Source organism: Microcebus murinus, chromosome 7 (genome assembly GCF_040939455.1).
Source record: "Microcebus murinus isolate Inina chromosome 7, M.murinus_Inina_mat1.0, whole genome shotgun sequence".
Lineage (NCBI taxonomy): Eukaryota > Metazoa > Chordata > Mammalia > Primates > Cheirogaleidae > Microcebus > Microcebus murinus.
In genome coordinates this window covers 95,286,819-95,302,080 of record NC_134110.1, presented here as the reverse complement: position 1 = coordinate 95,302,080, position 15,262 = coordinate 95,286,819, and the positions used below count along the sequence as shown (strand labels likewise).

The window sequence follows — 15,262 nt, the reverse complement described above, 5'->3', positions numbered from 1 at the left end:
ATTTTTCTTATGTTTTTAAAGAATGATTTGGAAAGCCCAAAGAAAAAAAATTGTAGAATACATCTGTAATAGGTTATGAAACATTACATGAAAGAAAAATAATAAGAAATAGAGCTGTTTATATGGGTGGGTCTTTGGCTTCTTACGGCTATTTTGTTTAGTCACTCAGGTCGGGTATAATTGTCATTTGAGTGGATTCATCCTTTGGCAAAATAAAATGTTTGGATTTTTAAAACTGTTGTTTTAAATATTTTTACTTGAAGCAAAGCTTTCAGATTTATGACAACTTCACATATTTGGAAATCTACCATCTCCTTAACTCAGGAGAGGGTGGGCTATTGACCCATTTGCTATTGACCTATTTGCCCCAATACATTATGAGATAATTCCAAATGTAGTTATCTGTAACCAAAAGCAGAATGGAAATTACTTTTATTGGCTAAATAGCACAATTTTATAATAAATCCCTATGTAATTTGGGTCTGTTTTTCAGGGTGGGGAAATAATCATCCTAATCACCAAAACAGAGCTGTCTGGTTCAAAACAAACAACACAAAACACGGTTTCAGTTGACTCATCTCCAGGCCGGTCTTTCACAGTGTTAGTCCTGTTCAAGAAACAAGGCGAAAGTTTTAACTGAAGAATGCACTACCAAAGACGTCTTTTTCTATGTGTATATCCCTGTAGTTCCCCCATTATGCTGATCTGTCTTACTGACTATATAGGAAGGAGTCTCCCAGATCAGTCAAAGGTCATAGTAGCAGGCACTTTTAATCTATGGAAGCTCAGTCTAAAGCTGTAATTAGAATTTTTTAATGTACACGCTTCAGTGAAATTTGAAGTGATAATAGGTGGGGAATGCAAATTGACATTCATTAGGTGTTCCTAGGTTGGTGCCCGTTTCATAATGCTGAACTTTATTAATAGTGACGCTAATGATGTCCCACTTCCTGGGACACACTGCAGCCCAGCCTGTGGATCTGCAGGGCCAGGGTTTCCATTGCCGCCCACTGACGTTCACAACGGCTCTCTGCGGAGCTTGAACAAGAGTTGCTTTTTAAATATGAGCATATTTTGAGGGCGGTGGTTATTTAACACGTTTTTCTGTTTCGCGTAGTTCATTGTTCCATAATTGAAGAATAGTAAGTTTTTTGTATTGGAGCCACCTACAACCTTCTGTTAGAACAACGCCGATATGGGGAATTTTGTTTATTTACTTTCTTGTTTGGCGTTTTCCTTGTGTTCTTTTACTCTTTGCCCTTCAGTTGACTTTTAGGCATTTTATGCCCCTTTGCATCTTGATGGATATATTTATCTAGCAGTTTTAACCAGGTTTTTGTTACAATTTCTTGCGACTTTTCCTCTCCCTCCAGGACAGAGTAATGATAAACCGATTAGACAACATCTGTGAAGCAGTGTTGAAAGGCAAATGGCCAGTAAATAGGCGCCAGATGTTTGATTTCCAGGGCCTCATCCCTGGTTACACGCCCGCCGCCGTGGACAGCCCCTTGCAGAAGAGGAGCTTTGCTGAGCTCTCCATGGTCGGCCAAGCCAGCATTAGTGGGAGTGAGGACATCACTACTTCTCCTCAGTTGTCAAAGGTAAGTCAGAGCTGTTCGTTCTTGCAGCTCAACGGGAAGCTCTCTCAATCTTACCTTGGTTCAGGAGCTTGTGTCACTGGTCCCATTAGAGATGAGATGGCTGCTGTTTGCTGAGCTCCATGCACCAGTCAGGAATGTTTCCTTCCTTAAGCCTCTTGTTCCTTATTTCTAAAAGACAGCCCACATAGCAGGTACAGTTTTGGCTCATTGCGACTCTGTTTTTTTGGAATTTTTCAATAGGAAGATGCCCTCAACCTCTCTGTCCCTCGCCAACGGAGAAGGAGGAGGAGGAAAATTGAAATTGAGGCCGAAAGAGCTGCCAAGAGGCGAAATCTCATGGAGATGGTTGCCCAGCTTCGAGAGTCTCAGGTGGTCTCAGAAAATGGACAAGAAAAAGTTGTAGACTTATCAAAGGCCTCGAGAGAGGCAACAAGTTCTACCTCAAATTTTTCATCTCTTACTTCAAAGTTTATCTTGCCTAACGTCTCAACCCCAGTGTCTGATGCCTTTAAGACTCAAATGGAACTGCTCCAAGCAGGCCTTTCGCGCACACCCACGAGGCATCTGCTTAACGGCTCCCTAGTGGATGGGGAGCCTCCCATGAAGAGGAGGCGGGGAAGGAGGAAAAACGTGGAGGGCCTTGATCTGCTTTTCATGAGCCACAAACAGACGTCATTGAGTGCAGTAAGTTGGGGGCTCCCTTCCACTGCCTGTGTTGACAGCCAGGGGCCCCATGCTGCTCTCCGTGCTGGGCCGTGTTCCTCTCGGCAACGTGGTATGGAAGCTGGTTTCTTCCACCAAAGAAGTAGCATTACAATAAACACAGTCATAGTTGTGAGCTGGAAAATTGTGTTGATCTCTGATAAAGATCACTCGGCCTGAACCAAGTGTAGCTTGAGGATTTACTCTTCCCAAATTCTGCTGTATCAGTTACTCTTGGAAGAATAGCCAAAAGCAAACACATGTTCTTTTGAGCCTAGGATTGTTATCTCTGAATTCTTGGGGTGGAAAAAACTTCTGCTCTTAAAATTAGTGGTATGTTTTGGGGACCTGTGTTTATTAGATTAGTACAAATGTTTGGTATCAGACCTAAGATTTGTGTCCATATGCACAGCTAGTTGACCACAAGTTCTGCCTCCATAACCAGATGTTTTAAAAATCTGAGCTCCATCTTTGCTAGTTTAGATTTGAATGAAACTCATCCTAATGGATGTGCTAATGGATTTTTACTTTTTCCTTTTCAATTCGAAGGAAATGAATGCAGTATAATAAAAATGATTCTCTTTCCCAATCTGCTTCAGTCACACCACCCAAAAATGTGGTGCCTGACTCACCAATGGCAAGGGCTTTACCCCAAAGAACATAAGTACAAGTGCTCTGTTTTTAAAGGGTTCATTAGCACTAGATATCCCGACCCCTGGCCCTGGAGCCTCTCGTCTGTGCTGTGAGGAGCCAGCACTGCAGGAAGCTTCCTGGCACTGGGCCACCGTGGGCCCCCTGTGGGCAGCAGGGCACGGTTTGGGAAATACTGAAATTCAACATTGAGGGAAGACAATTGTTTGTTTCAATATGTTTTTCCTTATTCCATCCCTCTTATTATTTGCCCATTTTCTATTTCTTAAACCCAGAGGAAGCTTAATGACTTAAGCTTTATTGAGTTGAGTTAAAGTTCGGAAATGACAAAAATGTTCACTGAAATTTGCCCTCTGGTGGGGTCTGGTTAAAGCAGAAGCGTCCAGGTGATTAAGAGTAAATTTCCAAAGTTGATTATCAATGCATCAGTCCTGATAATGGCCCTATTTGTTGTTGACCATATGACTGTTTTTAGAATCCTGAAGAAATACACTTTTTAGTGGACAAGCTGTGACTTATGTGTGTTCTGTAAGCTCAGATGCTGCTTCCAGAGATGTGGCCCTCAGTTAGTTGTACTGCCAGTGATTGGCCTTCCTGCTCAAAACTGTCGGATAGATTTTGTTGACTGAAAAATCCTTTCTTCATAAACTTTAACAAATTGGGGAATTTCTACAGCTGACACTTCTTTTTATTTACTGTCATGTTTATTTGGATCGTGACACACGTCTGTGGGCCAGCTGTTAGGAATTAATAGTGCAACCCTGATGCTGTTTTCCTATTGCAAGTATACGTCCTGCAATAGACTCGAGTCTGACTTCACCCATTTCACTGTTTTAAGCTGTTGAGAATTTATCGATACTCTTGTTTTTCTAAAAGCTCAGGCCTGGGAGAACTCATAATAGATGTTAGAAAATGTATTTTTAAGCCTTTTCTTTTTTAATCGTCAAAGTTTGAAATTTGGGGATTCACCATTTGGTGCTGTGGAGGGTGATGTGCGTGTGCATGAATTACGAGCGAGGAAGACGCCGACTGACCTGTAAATAAGCTGGGTAGTGAAGCGGTGTGAAAGGTAGGAGTGTTACCTGCATGGAACAGGACAGGCCCTAAAACCTTGAGTTACATAAGCACTCTAACTGGGGACACTTCTATGCTGCCATGAAAAGTGAGGGTGTGTTCATCAGCATCGTGGAAACTGGCCCTGCTCCCTGTGCCAGGCACCGAGATTCAAAGAATAAAGGACTGACAGGCGCTTGCACTGGGGAACTCAGTCAGGGTTCAGGGTGGGGTGACAGATAAATAATAATGTATCATAGTTGTGCCTCGTGTGCCGTGACTGAGGCGTACCTGGGGTACTCTGTGAGCCCAGAGGAAGACAGGGAGTGGAGGGGGGAAGATGTGGGGAGAAGCAGATGAGGAAGTTCCCCAGAGATGGCCATACTTCCATAAAGTTTTGAAGTTCATGTAGGAGTTGATCGTTTGAAAAGGGTGGATGGGGAGCATGTGTAGGACCAAGGCAGAAAAAGCCTCTCGTGTTTGGTGAACTGGAAGTCACTGGCCGGGGAGTTTGTTGAGCAGAGGGGAGTTTCAGCAGAGGGGAGCATGGAGAATGAGGCAAGCTGCAAGTCATCGGGGCCTTGATGTCCCTGCTTTAAAGAACTTGGATTTCATCCTGAAAGTAATAGGGACCCTATTACTGAACTAGTTTAAATAAAGGAGCGATGTGACATAACTGTTTGAATTGGGAAGAGCTGGTTTTAGAAAACTCACTCCAGCATGAATTGAAGAGTGTGGGGCTAGAGTTAAGAAGGCCACTGAGGAAGATTACAGTAACCCAGTGGGAAGTGACGAAGGCCTGGGCCCTGGTGCAACTGGGGGGATGGGAGAAATGGGTGTCTGGGATTGAAACAACAGAGTGTATGGGCCAGCACCAGGATGAAGGCATAGATCAGACTTAAGTTTGGGTGGTTCTTTCCGGTGTTGCCACACATACCTAACACAAAGTGTCACACTACCAACAAAATTATATTGTGCACAGAGTGCCAATAAGTTACTTATAAATGGGCTTTTGGAACATTCCTTTAGTACAGATTATCTTCAGTGATGTTACCCAGGGATCCTCAAGAGAGATCACGAGGCGACCTTTTGTGCATATCCAGCTCACACCGCACTCACTACCTGTGTTGCAGTCCTAGTGGCTTGGTGGGGATTTCAAAGCATGGAGCCTTGATGGACTGTGAATTTTCTACTTAATTACTAATTCTGCAGTATAAAGAATGATGTAAAAGTTTGCTCTTCTAGTTTAATAGCTGTCCCCGAACTGACATTGTTTAGAGTAACTTTTTTCTTCCCTTTTTGATCAAAGATCCATTATGCTAGGATAGCACTTTCTTGGAATAGGACATTGTTGGAATCTCTCTCTTGATGTAAGAATTCAGACCATTGTCAACTTTCTGCAGGAGGATGCTGAGGTGACCAAAGCTTTTGAAGAAGATATAGAGACCCCACCGACAAGAAACATTCCTTCTCCTGGACAGCTGGACCCAGACATGCGGATCCCTGTTATAAATCTCGAAGATGGAACTAGGCTGGTGGGGGAAGATGCTCCTAAAAATAAAGATTTAGTTGAATGGCTGAAGCTGCATCCTACTTACACTGTTGACATGCCAAGTTATGTACCAGTAAGTATTCAGAGTTCAGAGTTGGGAGGAGTCTTGCTCTTCATTCCTACACAGTGTAGAAATCCCTGACAGCTAGTCCCTCTGCCTTTTGCTTAATTGTCTCCTGGTCTCAAGGTTTCCTGGATGTTTGTTGTTGGGTCTTCTATATTAGAGAAACCTCGCTTCAGGTCTGTCCTACTGGAGGAAGCCTTACAGTTATTTGAAGATGTCTGTTACATGTTGCCTTACTTGTCCCTTCTCCCACCAAACAGATGTGATTCTTCAGTTATTCTTTGCACAGCATGGTTTCCAGGTCTTCTCAGTATTGGGTGGCACTCTTAGATGTCACCAGACAAGGCCCAGCCAGCCCAGTGTAGCCATTACTTCCATAGATGTGACCAGTTAATGCAGCCCAAGATTTTATTAGTTACTTTTTAAGCAACTTGTGCCCTATATCAAACATTAGACAATTCATGTCTCCAGATGGTTTGCCACACAAACTATTTGCTAGCTGGCAATGCAAATCTTTTACTTCCTATATTTATGTGGTTGATTTTTTAAAAACATAAATGTAGGGTTTTACATTTTATTTTGTCAAGTCCAGCCTAGTGTTCTTGCCACTCAGAATGTGCGCCCTTCCCCCACCTACCCCCTTAAGATCCTTTCATCCCTTTGTTGGTTCTCATCACAGACAATCTTTTATGTCATCAAACGGGATGTCATCTCTGTGGTCATTCAAGCCACTGACTAGAAATTAGTAAAGGTACTACAGAAAATTTCCCTTAAAAATACCATGACTTCAACATTTGAGGAAAAATGTTAAGTGAGGTTTTTGATAGATAAAAGGGAAAGGAGAATTCTCAGCTTATGTGATTATTTTGTTCCTTAATGGACAGGGGTACAAAGTGGGGAGGGAGGTTCTGTCAAAGAAAAGTATGGTTTCTAACAATTAAAATGATTCTTGAAACTTCCATAACAATTGAAAATGACCTGACAGTTCTCTCTGGCGCTTATTTAGGAAAGAGTAAGTACTAAATACAGTTTTACTAAATACATGTTTTCTTTTGCAGAAGAATGCAGATGTGCTGTTTTCCTCATTTCAGAAACCGAAACAGAAACGACATAGATGTCGAAACCCTAATAAATTAGATATAAACACTTTGACAGGAGAAGAAAGGGTGCCTGTTGTCAATAAACGAAATGGGAAGAAGGTAAATGTTGGGAAAAGGAGTTGATCTCTATGTGATTTATTACCCCAGAAAGAAGTGTTTTATCCTGCCATCTTTCATAAGTAAAAGAATCTTGTTTCTTTCAGAATTTTCTGTGTGAATAGATGGGGGAGAGGGAAATGAGGGGAGGGGAAGGGAAGACTGTGTTTTTTTAATCACTTGTCAAATGCCACTACCCAGATGGGTGGAGCGATGGCCCCTCCGATGAAGGATCTCCCCAGGTGGCTGGAAGAAAATCCTGAATTTGCAGTCGCTCCAGACTGGACTGATATAGTTAAGCAGTCTGTAAGTATAAGCTGCATTTCTGTCAAGAAATGTAACTATACAAAACTTTTTCTGAGTTTCTAAAATTTTTCTTTTGGCCATTAGTTATTCGGTTGTAACTTATTCTTAGCATTAAAGAATTGACATAATATATCATTTTCATACATCATTAATACATCATCATTTCTTACATCAATACATCATTAATCCAAAGTGAATTAATTTGTCAGCTCCAATTTAAAAGGATTTTGTAGAAATGTTACATTCACAGTCTTTGGAGGTAGACTTACTCCAGTGGGGGAGCACCCCTAGTAAGCCTATTTAGGTGTCCATGTGTGGAATAGAATTTATGGTGGTTGAGATCATTAAGATTAACTGATATATATATATTTTTTATTTCTGATATGTATATTTTTATATATGTATCTTTTTTTTTTTTTTTTTTAAAGACAGGGCCTTGCCCTGTTGCCCGGGCTATGGTGCAGTGGTGTCATCACAGCTCACTGCAAACTTAAATCCTGGGCTCAACAGATTTCCCGCCTCAGTCTCCCAGGTAGCTAGGACTACGGTCTATACCATTATAGCTGGCTAATTTTTGTAGGGACAGGGTCTCGCTGTGTTGCTCAGGCTGCTCTCGAACTCCCGGCCTCAAGTGATCCTCCTGCCTCAGCCTCCCAAAGTACTAGGATTACAGGCGTGAGTCATTGCGCCCAGCCTATTTCCAATTTTAAAATAAACAAATAATACAATTCTGCCTAAAATATTTTTATTAGTTTTTTTTTTAAAAAATGAGTTAATGATATGCCATTTCTTTTTTGTTCCTTTAATTACACAGTAAAATCAACTTTTCTTTTGGTGTACAGTTCTATTAATTTTAATACACCTGTGGTTTCTTGAACTGCCACCATAGTCAGAGTAGAGTTCCCTCAACTCCCAAATTCCTTCGTGCTGGCCTTCCACCCCAGCCCTAGTCCCTGACTACCATCAACCTGTTTTCCACCCCTAGAGTCTTGCTTTTTGAGAATGTCATAACAGAAGCATAAAGTATGTAACTTTCTCTCATCATATTGCAATTCATCCAAGTAGTTGTATCAGCGGTTTCTATTGCTGAGTGGATGTGCCCTTGCGTGTTTACCCATCACGCATTGCAGGACATCTGGGTTGTTTTCAGATTTTTGAAATTACGAATAGAGCTGCTGTAAACAATTATGTACAGGTTTTGGTATGAACGGAAGTTTTCATTTTTCTAGGGTAGGTACTAAATATAATTTTAGTTCATTAAATTTTTTATATTTTCAACTTTTCCATATATTTGAAATTTGCAAACTAACACATTATAGAATGTATAAAACATCTGTATTTAGTATATATAACTGCGTATTTTTTGTTATTATATTCTTTTATAATTTTTCTCCCATACGAAATCTTTTTTAATTGACAAATCGTATATATTCAAGGTGTACAATGTGCTGATTTGATATAGTTACACATCATGCGCTTTCCGATGTGTTATTTCCTGAGCTAGCTGTGGATGCGGCTAACTTGACATTTACCTCACTGATAGAGGAGCCCTTAGCCGTTTTCCTACAATTCAGCATAATTCAGGAAGCTAACATAGTAAAAACAGAACCTTTGCTTTCATAGTTTATTGTTGAGCTTTTTAGACTGGAAATAACTTCCTACATAGTTCCATCTAGAGCGTCAGTTTTCAGTTCCTCACAAAGGCCCGCGCTGAGGTTACGTTTTCGGCAGCAGCCTTGACAGCCACTGTTCGCCTCCCCTTTCCTCCAGGGCTTCGTTCCCGAGTCCATGTTTGACCGTCTTCTCACGGGCCCCGTGGTGCGGGGAGAAGGGGCGAGCAGACGGGGACGGAGGCCCAAGAGCGAGATCGCCAGGGCAGCCGCCGCCGCCGCCGCCGCGGTCGCCTCCACGTCGGGGATCAACCCTCTGTTGGTGAACAGCCTGTTCGCTGGAATGGACCTGACCAGCCTTCAGAATCTCCAGAACCTCCAGTCTCTCCAGCTGGCAGGCCTCATGGGCTTCCCTCCAGGACTGGCAACGGCCGCCGCCGCCGGGGGCGACGCTAAGAACCCTGCTGCTGTGCTGCCCCTGATGCTGCCGGGCATGGCGGGCCTGCCCAACGTGTTCGGCCTGGGCGGGCTGCTGAACAACCCTCTGTCGGCTGCTGCTGGAAACACCACTACTGCTTCCAGTCAAGGAGACCCGGAAGACAGCACTTCAAAAGTAGAGGAGAAAGGAAACGAGAAGGAAGACGAGAACAAAGACTCTGAGAAAAGCACAGATGCTGTTTCGGCTGCTGACTCTGCAAACGGATCTGTTGGTGCTGCTACTGCCCCGGCCGGACTGCCCTCGAACCCGCTCACCTTCAACCCTTTCCTCCTGTCCACCGTGGCCCCGGGCCTCTTCTACCCATCCATGTTTCTACCTCCAGGGCTGGGGGGGTTGACGCTGCCTGGGTTCCCAGCATTGGCGGGACTTCAGAATGCCGTGGGCTCCGGTGAAGAAAAGGCTGCTGACAAGGCCGAGGGTGGCCCCTTTAAAGACAGAGAGACCCTGGAAGGCAGCGATGCCGAGGAGAGCCTGGACAAGACTGCAGAGTCCTCCCTTTTAGAAGACGAAATAGCACAGGGTGAAGAGCTAGACTCGCTCGATGGGGGGGATGAAATAGAAAACAATGAAAATGATGAATAACCAGTTCCAGTTCAAGTGTTTAAAACTTTTGACAAGTGGTAGTCCTACTGTTTACACTCACAGTTAATGTTCATACCTAGTTTTATAAGCTGTTCTGTAACATAGTGTAGCAAAAAAAAAAAAAAAAAAAAAGTCCAAGTCATGTTATACAGGTGTGTCAAAAGGTATCTTGGTCATTAAGTATTGTGCAGTGCATTATTTATTATCCCTAGGAGAGATGAAATTTGAGAGGTGATCATGTCTTTTTAAGGAAACTTACATAATGCTCTGCTTTTCTTTTTTTCTTTTGGTACCATTGGTATTATAATAAAGAGCAATTTGTAACTGAGTGGCACTAATGGAAGGAAGTGCTGCTCAAAGGAAGTATGAAGTTATATATTTAATTTTTTAATTTTAATTTTTAATTTTTTTTGCTGTGAAGGTCAAGATGAAATTTACCATACATATCATACTTGCTCATTCGTTTCCCTTTTTGACTGTACGGGGGTTCCCACACATGCGCATACACACACATCATACACTCTGACAATCTCCACGCTAGTGTGAACGTCTCTGTCCTGAGGCGCAGCAATAATAAGGCAGCTGTTGAATGTGATGAAGGGTCCCTTTGGAAAATTAACCTACTGGGAGGGTTCTTGCCAGACAGAACTACAGCTCCATTGTCTCGTGGTCTTGTAATGCACTGGTATAAACAAAATAAATAGATGAATAAATAAAGAGTGAGAGAAGAGAGAATCAGGTACCTTTTTTAAATTAAAGGACTTTGTTACTTTAGCCACAAAGCTAAAACAGCATTACCTCAGCTCTAAACTAGCCTTGAAGTTTACAGACATGACTTTGTAAATGTATTGTTTTTCTTTGTTGTGATGTCCTTTTATTTTTTTCTTTGAAAACTGCTATCATGTAAGATAAAATGTAAATTGCTGCCAACTGTAGTAATGATGCTTTTAATAAAAGTGACCCATGATATGCAGAGATGTAATTATAGAATGTAGTGCATAGGGAAAGTGGTGGTTCACTCTATTTTTTGTATTCGCAATAGATGCAAATACAGCACTCTGGCTTTTGTACATTTTCTTGATATATCCTCTTACACAAGATTAGCTTTTAGCAATACACTTAACTGTCTTCAAGACTAGACAGGAAGAAAAACCTTGAATTACCTTCACATAATTCCACTCCAGATATCTCAACAGAAACGCACACAAAACCCTCCTATTACTCCCTCAAAAGGGCATCTGAGACCGAGAATACTTAGAAATGTGTGCAGCGCAGAATGTGTGCAGCGCGTGATAATGTGGCGCCCTGAAGAACAAAAGGGCAAAAGAAAAATGAGGCTTTAATAGGCACGATATCTAGGTCATTTATCCTTGGTTAATGGGTAGAAAAACACAATGCCGTAGTGTCAGCAAGGGACACAAAGGCACTCTGGTGTCCTGCAGCCCAGCGCTGGATGCCAGAAACCAGTGTGTGGAAAAACCCATGTGGAATTAAAACAGACCCACTTAAGCACGCACGCGCGCACGTACGCACACACGGTCTCAGGGGTTACTGATTTGTGGACCTCTTTATGACCTTTGATATTTGAAGTAAAATATAATTTGAGATCTGCTGTTTTCACTGTTTTATGTCACCTGAACAAACGCAAAGCCATATTTGCATCCAGTTGAGGAGGAGGAAGAGATGCGGACCAGGTGGTTCTGTGTGTGTTGCCTCTCCCCCAGGATGGCCACGCACGCACCCCACCCCCACCCCCACCCAGCGTGCTGCAAGACAGACAGTCACAGTTCCTTCCAGACAATGAGATTTCGTTAATTCGTATCCCACGGTGAAACATACCCATTATGAGTCTGGAAAAAGGAACGGCTTGAAACCACCTTAGAGAGCCAGTGATTGCTTTTACTCATCAGCGCTGCTGTTGCCTCCTGAAAGTTAATGGGTGGTGTGCATTGGAGGAAGGTGTCTTTAAGAGAGTGTCTTCTGAAATGGAATTTTTCAAACATGGAAGGGAAGCCTAGATCTGCACAAAGTACAGGGAATTTGAATACTGAAATTACTGAAAGACTTTTTAGACCTAAAATAACTAAAAGAGTTTAGTTAGGGAGACTTTGTTTAATAAAATGAGTCATATAAAGGTCTTTTTCTAAAGTTCTTTATAGTATCAGAAGTTTTCTTATGAGCCTCTGTAAAGGGAGAATGCAACGGGAATCTGTCCCTGTTAGAAGAAGTTGCTGAGGGCAATGATGGTCTTCAAAGGCTAACTACAGTCAGCGGCTGCCATGGGCATGTTATCCGGGGTTCATCTGTTAACATGGCTTTAAAGTCATTCAGATTTTCCTATTGGAAAATGTACGCTGTCTTCCAATGGAATTCGTGGTAATCTTGAATCTACATAAGTGACAAATATTTTCAATTCAGGATGTTGCTGATTGGTGTGGACAAAGCGCCCAGGTGCTCAGCGCTCTTCCTGGCATCGCTGCCCCGTCCACCCTTCTGCGGAAGTGCCTTTCTTCCCCGGGGAGGTTGAGGCAGGCCGTTGCGTATCTGGCCAGCAGTAAGTACAGGAGCAGGATTTGAACCCAGGCTGGCTTCAGAGCGTATATAAGCTCTCCTGAAATACTGCACTCTTAGGACTTTGAAAGAAAATTATTACACAGGGGTGATTTGAAGCGTTTGGTGTTTCTATATTTTTACATTTCCCCCCCTCAACCCCTTCTTAACAGATCTTAAGTTTGAGCCTGGGCATTAAGAGGAAAAGCCTGCCGACTTAGAGCGTGGAACAATATGAGCTCCAGCTAAAGAAACCTGAGTCCCAGTTACCTCATTTAAATTTGGATTTATTTTGCCCCACAAGTTTTGTTTTGTTTGTTTTTCTTCTTTAAAGAAATTCAGTCTTTCATAAGATGAACTTCGCCTTGCTGTGGTAGTGGAGTTTACAATCTAGTGGGAAGAGTTGGATGATAGATCACAACTAAGATATTTGCACAGCAAGGAAGACTATTAAATAAGGTGATAGGGCGGTCAGGACAGAGATCTCTCTGGAGGGGACAGCTCTGGTTGGAGAATGTTCTAGGCAAAATGAACAGCAAATGCAGAGACCTTCAGTTGGAAATGAGCTTGAGACTAGGAGGAGTGGGGGGCCTTTCTGCCCAAAGGAGTTGGGAGGCAGGGCCTAGATTATGTAGGGCCCTGATGGTCCTGGTTGAGGGTTTGTATTTGATTATAAGTTCTATAGAAAGTTGGAAGGCCGGGCGCGGTGGTTCACACCTGTAATCCTAGCACTCTGGGAGGTCGAGGCGGGTGGATTGCTTGAGGTCAGGAGTTCAAAACCAGCCTGAGCTAGAGCGAGACCCCGTCTATACTATAAATAGAAAGAAATTAATTGGCCAACTAATATATACAGAAAAAATTAGCCGGGCATGGTGGCGCATGCCTGTAATCCCAGCTACTCGGGAGGCTGAGGCAGCAGGATTGCTTGAGCCCAGGAGTTTGAGGTTGCTGTGAGCTAGGCTGACGCCACGGCACTCACTCTAGCCTGGGCAACAAAGCGAGACTCTGTCTCAAAAAAAAAAAAAAAGAAAGTTCTTGGAAGATAATATTCATGTTTTTAAAAGATCATTATAGCTGCAATACAAAAAAAAAAAAAACTTGTAAAGGGGAGTCAGGAATTCCAGCTGGGAGACTGCTATATAGCAGGTCAAAGTAGTGGGTGGTAATGAAGAAGGAAAGCAGTGGATGGATTTGGGGTATATTTTAAAGAGGTAGAGCTTCCAATTTAAATTAACTCTTCAGTGAATAATTTGAATTAACTCTTCAGAACTACAACTGAAATATGCCCAAAAGTAAAACCAGATAAAGAATGTTCACCATTCTTTTTTTTATTTTTTTAAGTAAGATTAGTGACATATGAAAAAGGTACTGGGAACAGAAATTTTTCTTTTGTGTACTGCTAAAAAATTTGCTTTTTAGTTCAATGAAAATTGTTAATTTTCTTTGGGAAGAGTTTTGAGAAATTATTTGACAGGAGAAGGAGGTGAGAATGCATGAGCATTGTTGAAGCGATGTGTGTGCGGTGAACATCTCTTGTGTCTTGAAGAGCCATCAATAAATTTAAATTAGGAAGCAAAACAATGTAAATGACTTCTACTAACAAGCACTTAAAAGTTAGAATAGATCTTATTCACTCCACATGGCTCTCTAATGAGCAATTTTATGTATTAAGCACAGGTAAAATTTACCACAGTTTTATAGACACAGTAAACTACATTTGGCAAAATAGATGAATAAATTAGCTTCTGGAGTATTTTGTCTAATGGAAGCATTTTATTGAATTATTTGGTTGGGGAGTCATCAATTTGGGGTTTTCTGGAAACGCTTAGGATGGTCATTTTCAAAGCATTTTGGACTACTGAAGTCATTTTATATGGTGCAACATAGACCCATGATCCTAATGGCTCTCTTGGTCTCTAAGTCTTACTTTGGATCTGCCAATGTGGAGTTGGATTTTAATTTGGATCTTCTTAATTGAATATTTACCATGTAATTTAAATTGAAGACTAGGACAGTGACAAAATTTCAAATATTTTTAAATCTATCTTCGGAACTACTTAACAATTTGTTTAGCTCCTACAGACATTGAAATTCTCTTGAACGAAGATGGCAGGATTCCACATCCAGACGTTTACAGGCACGTTATTTCTGTGTATGGGGCCTTCCCACAGTACACTCCTCTCTCTGCCTGCCTTTCTGACAAGGGCTTCCCTGGGCTCCCAGATAAGTCTGTCATGGTAGATTTTGAGTTGTAGCTAAAGGACAGCATAGCAGATTTCTAATGTATAATAAATAGAAGACTACATCAAAATATTGTTCAGAAATCACTTGATGTTGTAGGTAACTTCCTCCATTGTCCCCTCCCCACCTCTGCATTTGGATCACCTGAAAGCTCGATTTCAAAATTACAAATGAGAGAAACCTGACTCTTTTCTGTGACAGGAGCCAGGTACTGCAGTGGCTCTGCAACTCAAAACCATCTCATAATTGTCAGCCTCAGTTCACGAGACCTGCACTTGGATGTAGGCTGGATGGCTGAAACCTAAGAAGGCTGAAAACTTAATAGTTTTGGGGAATACACGTGACAGTTTAGAATAGAAAACTCATCCTATCCGACATGTTTCACCATGTTTCCTTAGGAGTCAGGAAGCTCGATGTTTCAGAATTCAGCATTTTTGTTTGTTAATAAGCACCTGTGAGTTAATCCAAACCACACCCAGTGAGTTAGGCCAGTGTTGCCGCCACCTTTTACCTGGGGAGGCGGGTGTTTGCCCAAGGCTGAGTGGTGAGACAGGTGTGGCAGCTGCCACTGCAAGTCAGACTTCCCCAGTGGAAACAGTGGCGAGCTGTGGACCATCGGTCCCAAGTACAAATCTGCCAGTAACGTTAATTCAGG

The 15,262-nt window shown here is 42.2% G+C and overlaps 1 protein-coding gene across 3 annotated transcripts in view; it reads left to right on the top strand.

Annotated features, from left to right (window-relative positions):
• The window catches only part of CHD7 (chromodomain helicase DNA binding protein 7), a 197,678-nt gene extending 184,635 nt beyond the window's left edge, over window positions 1-13,043 (top strand). For all 3 annotated transcript variants that reach the window (XM_012738651.3, XM_012738650.3, XM_076005290.1), the window contains exons 33-38: window positions 1,374-1,601; window positions 1,842-2,285; window positions 5,411-5,632; window positions 6,682-6,822; window positions 7,021-7,125; window positions 8,896-13,043. In XM_012738651.3, coding sequence (XP_012594105.2) covers window positions 1,374-1,601; window positions 1,842-2,285; window positions 5,411-5,632; window positions 6,682-6,822; window positions 7,021-7,125; window positions 8,896-9,816 — 2,061 coding nt within the window. In that variant the 3' untranslated portion in view covers window positions 9,817-13,043. The remainder of the gene's footprint in view (window positions 1-1,373; window positions 1,602-1,841; window positions 2,286-5,410; window positions 5,633-6,681; window positions 6,823-7,020; window positions 7,126-8,895) is intronic.
• Window positions 13,044-15,262: the final 2,219 nt, after the last annotated feature.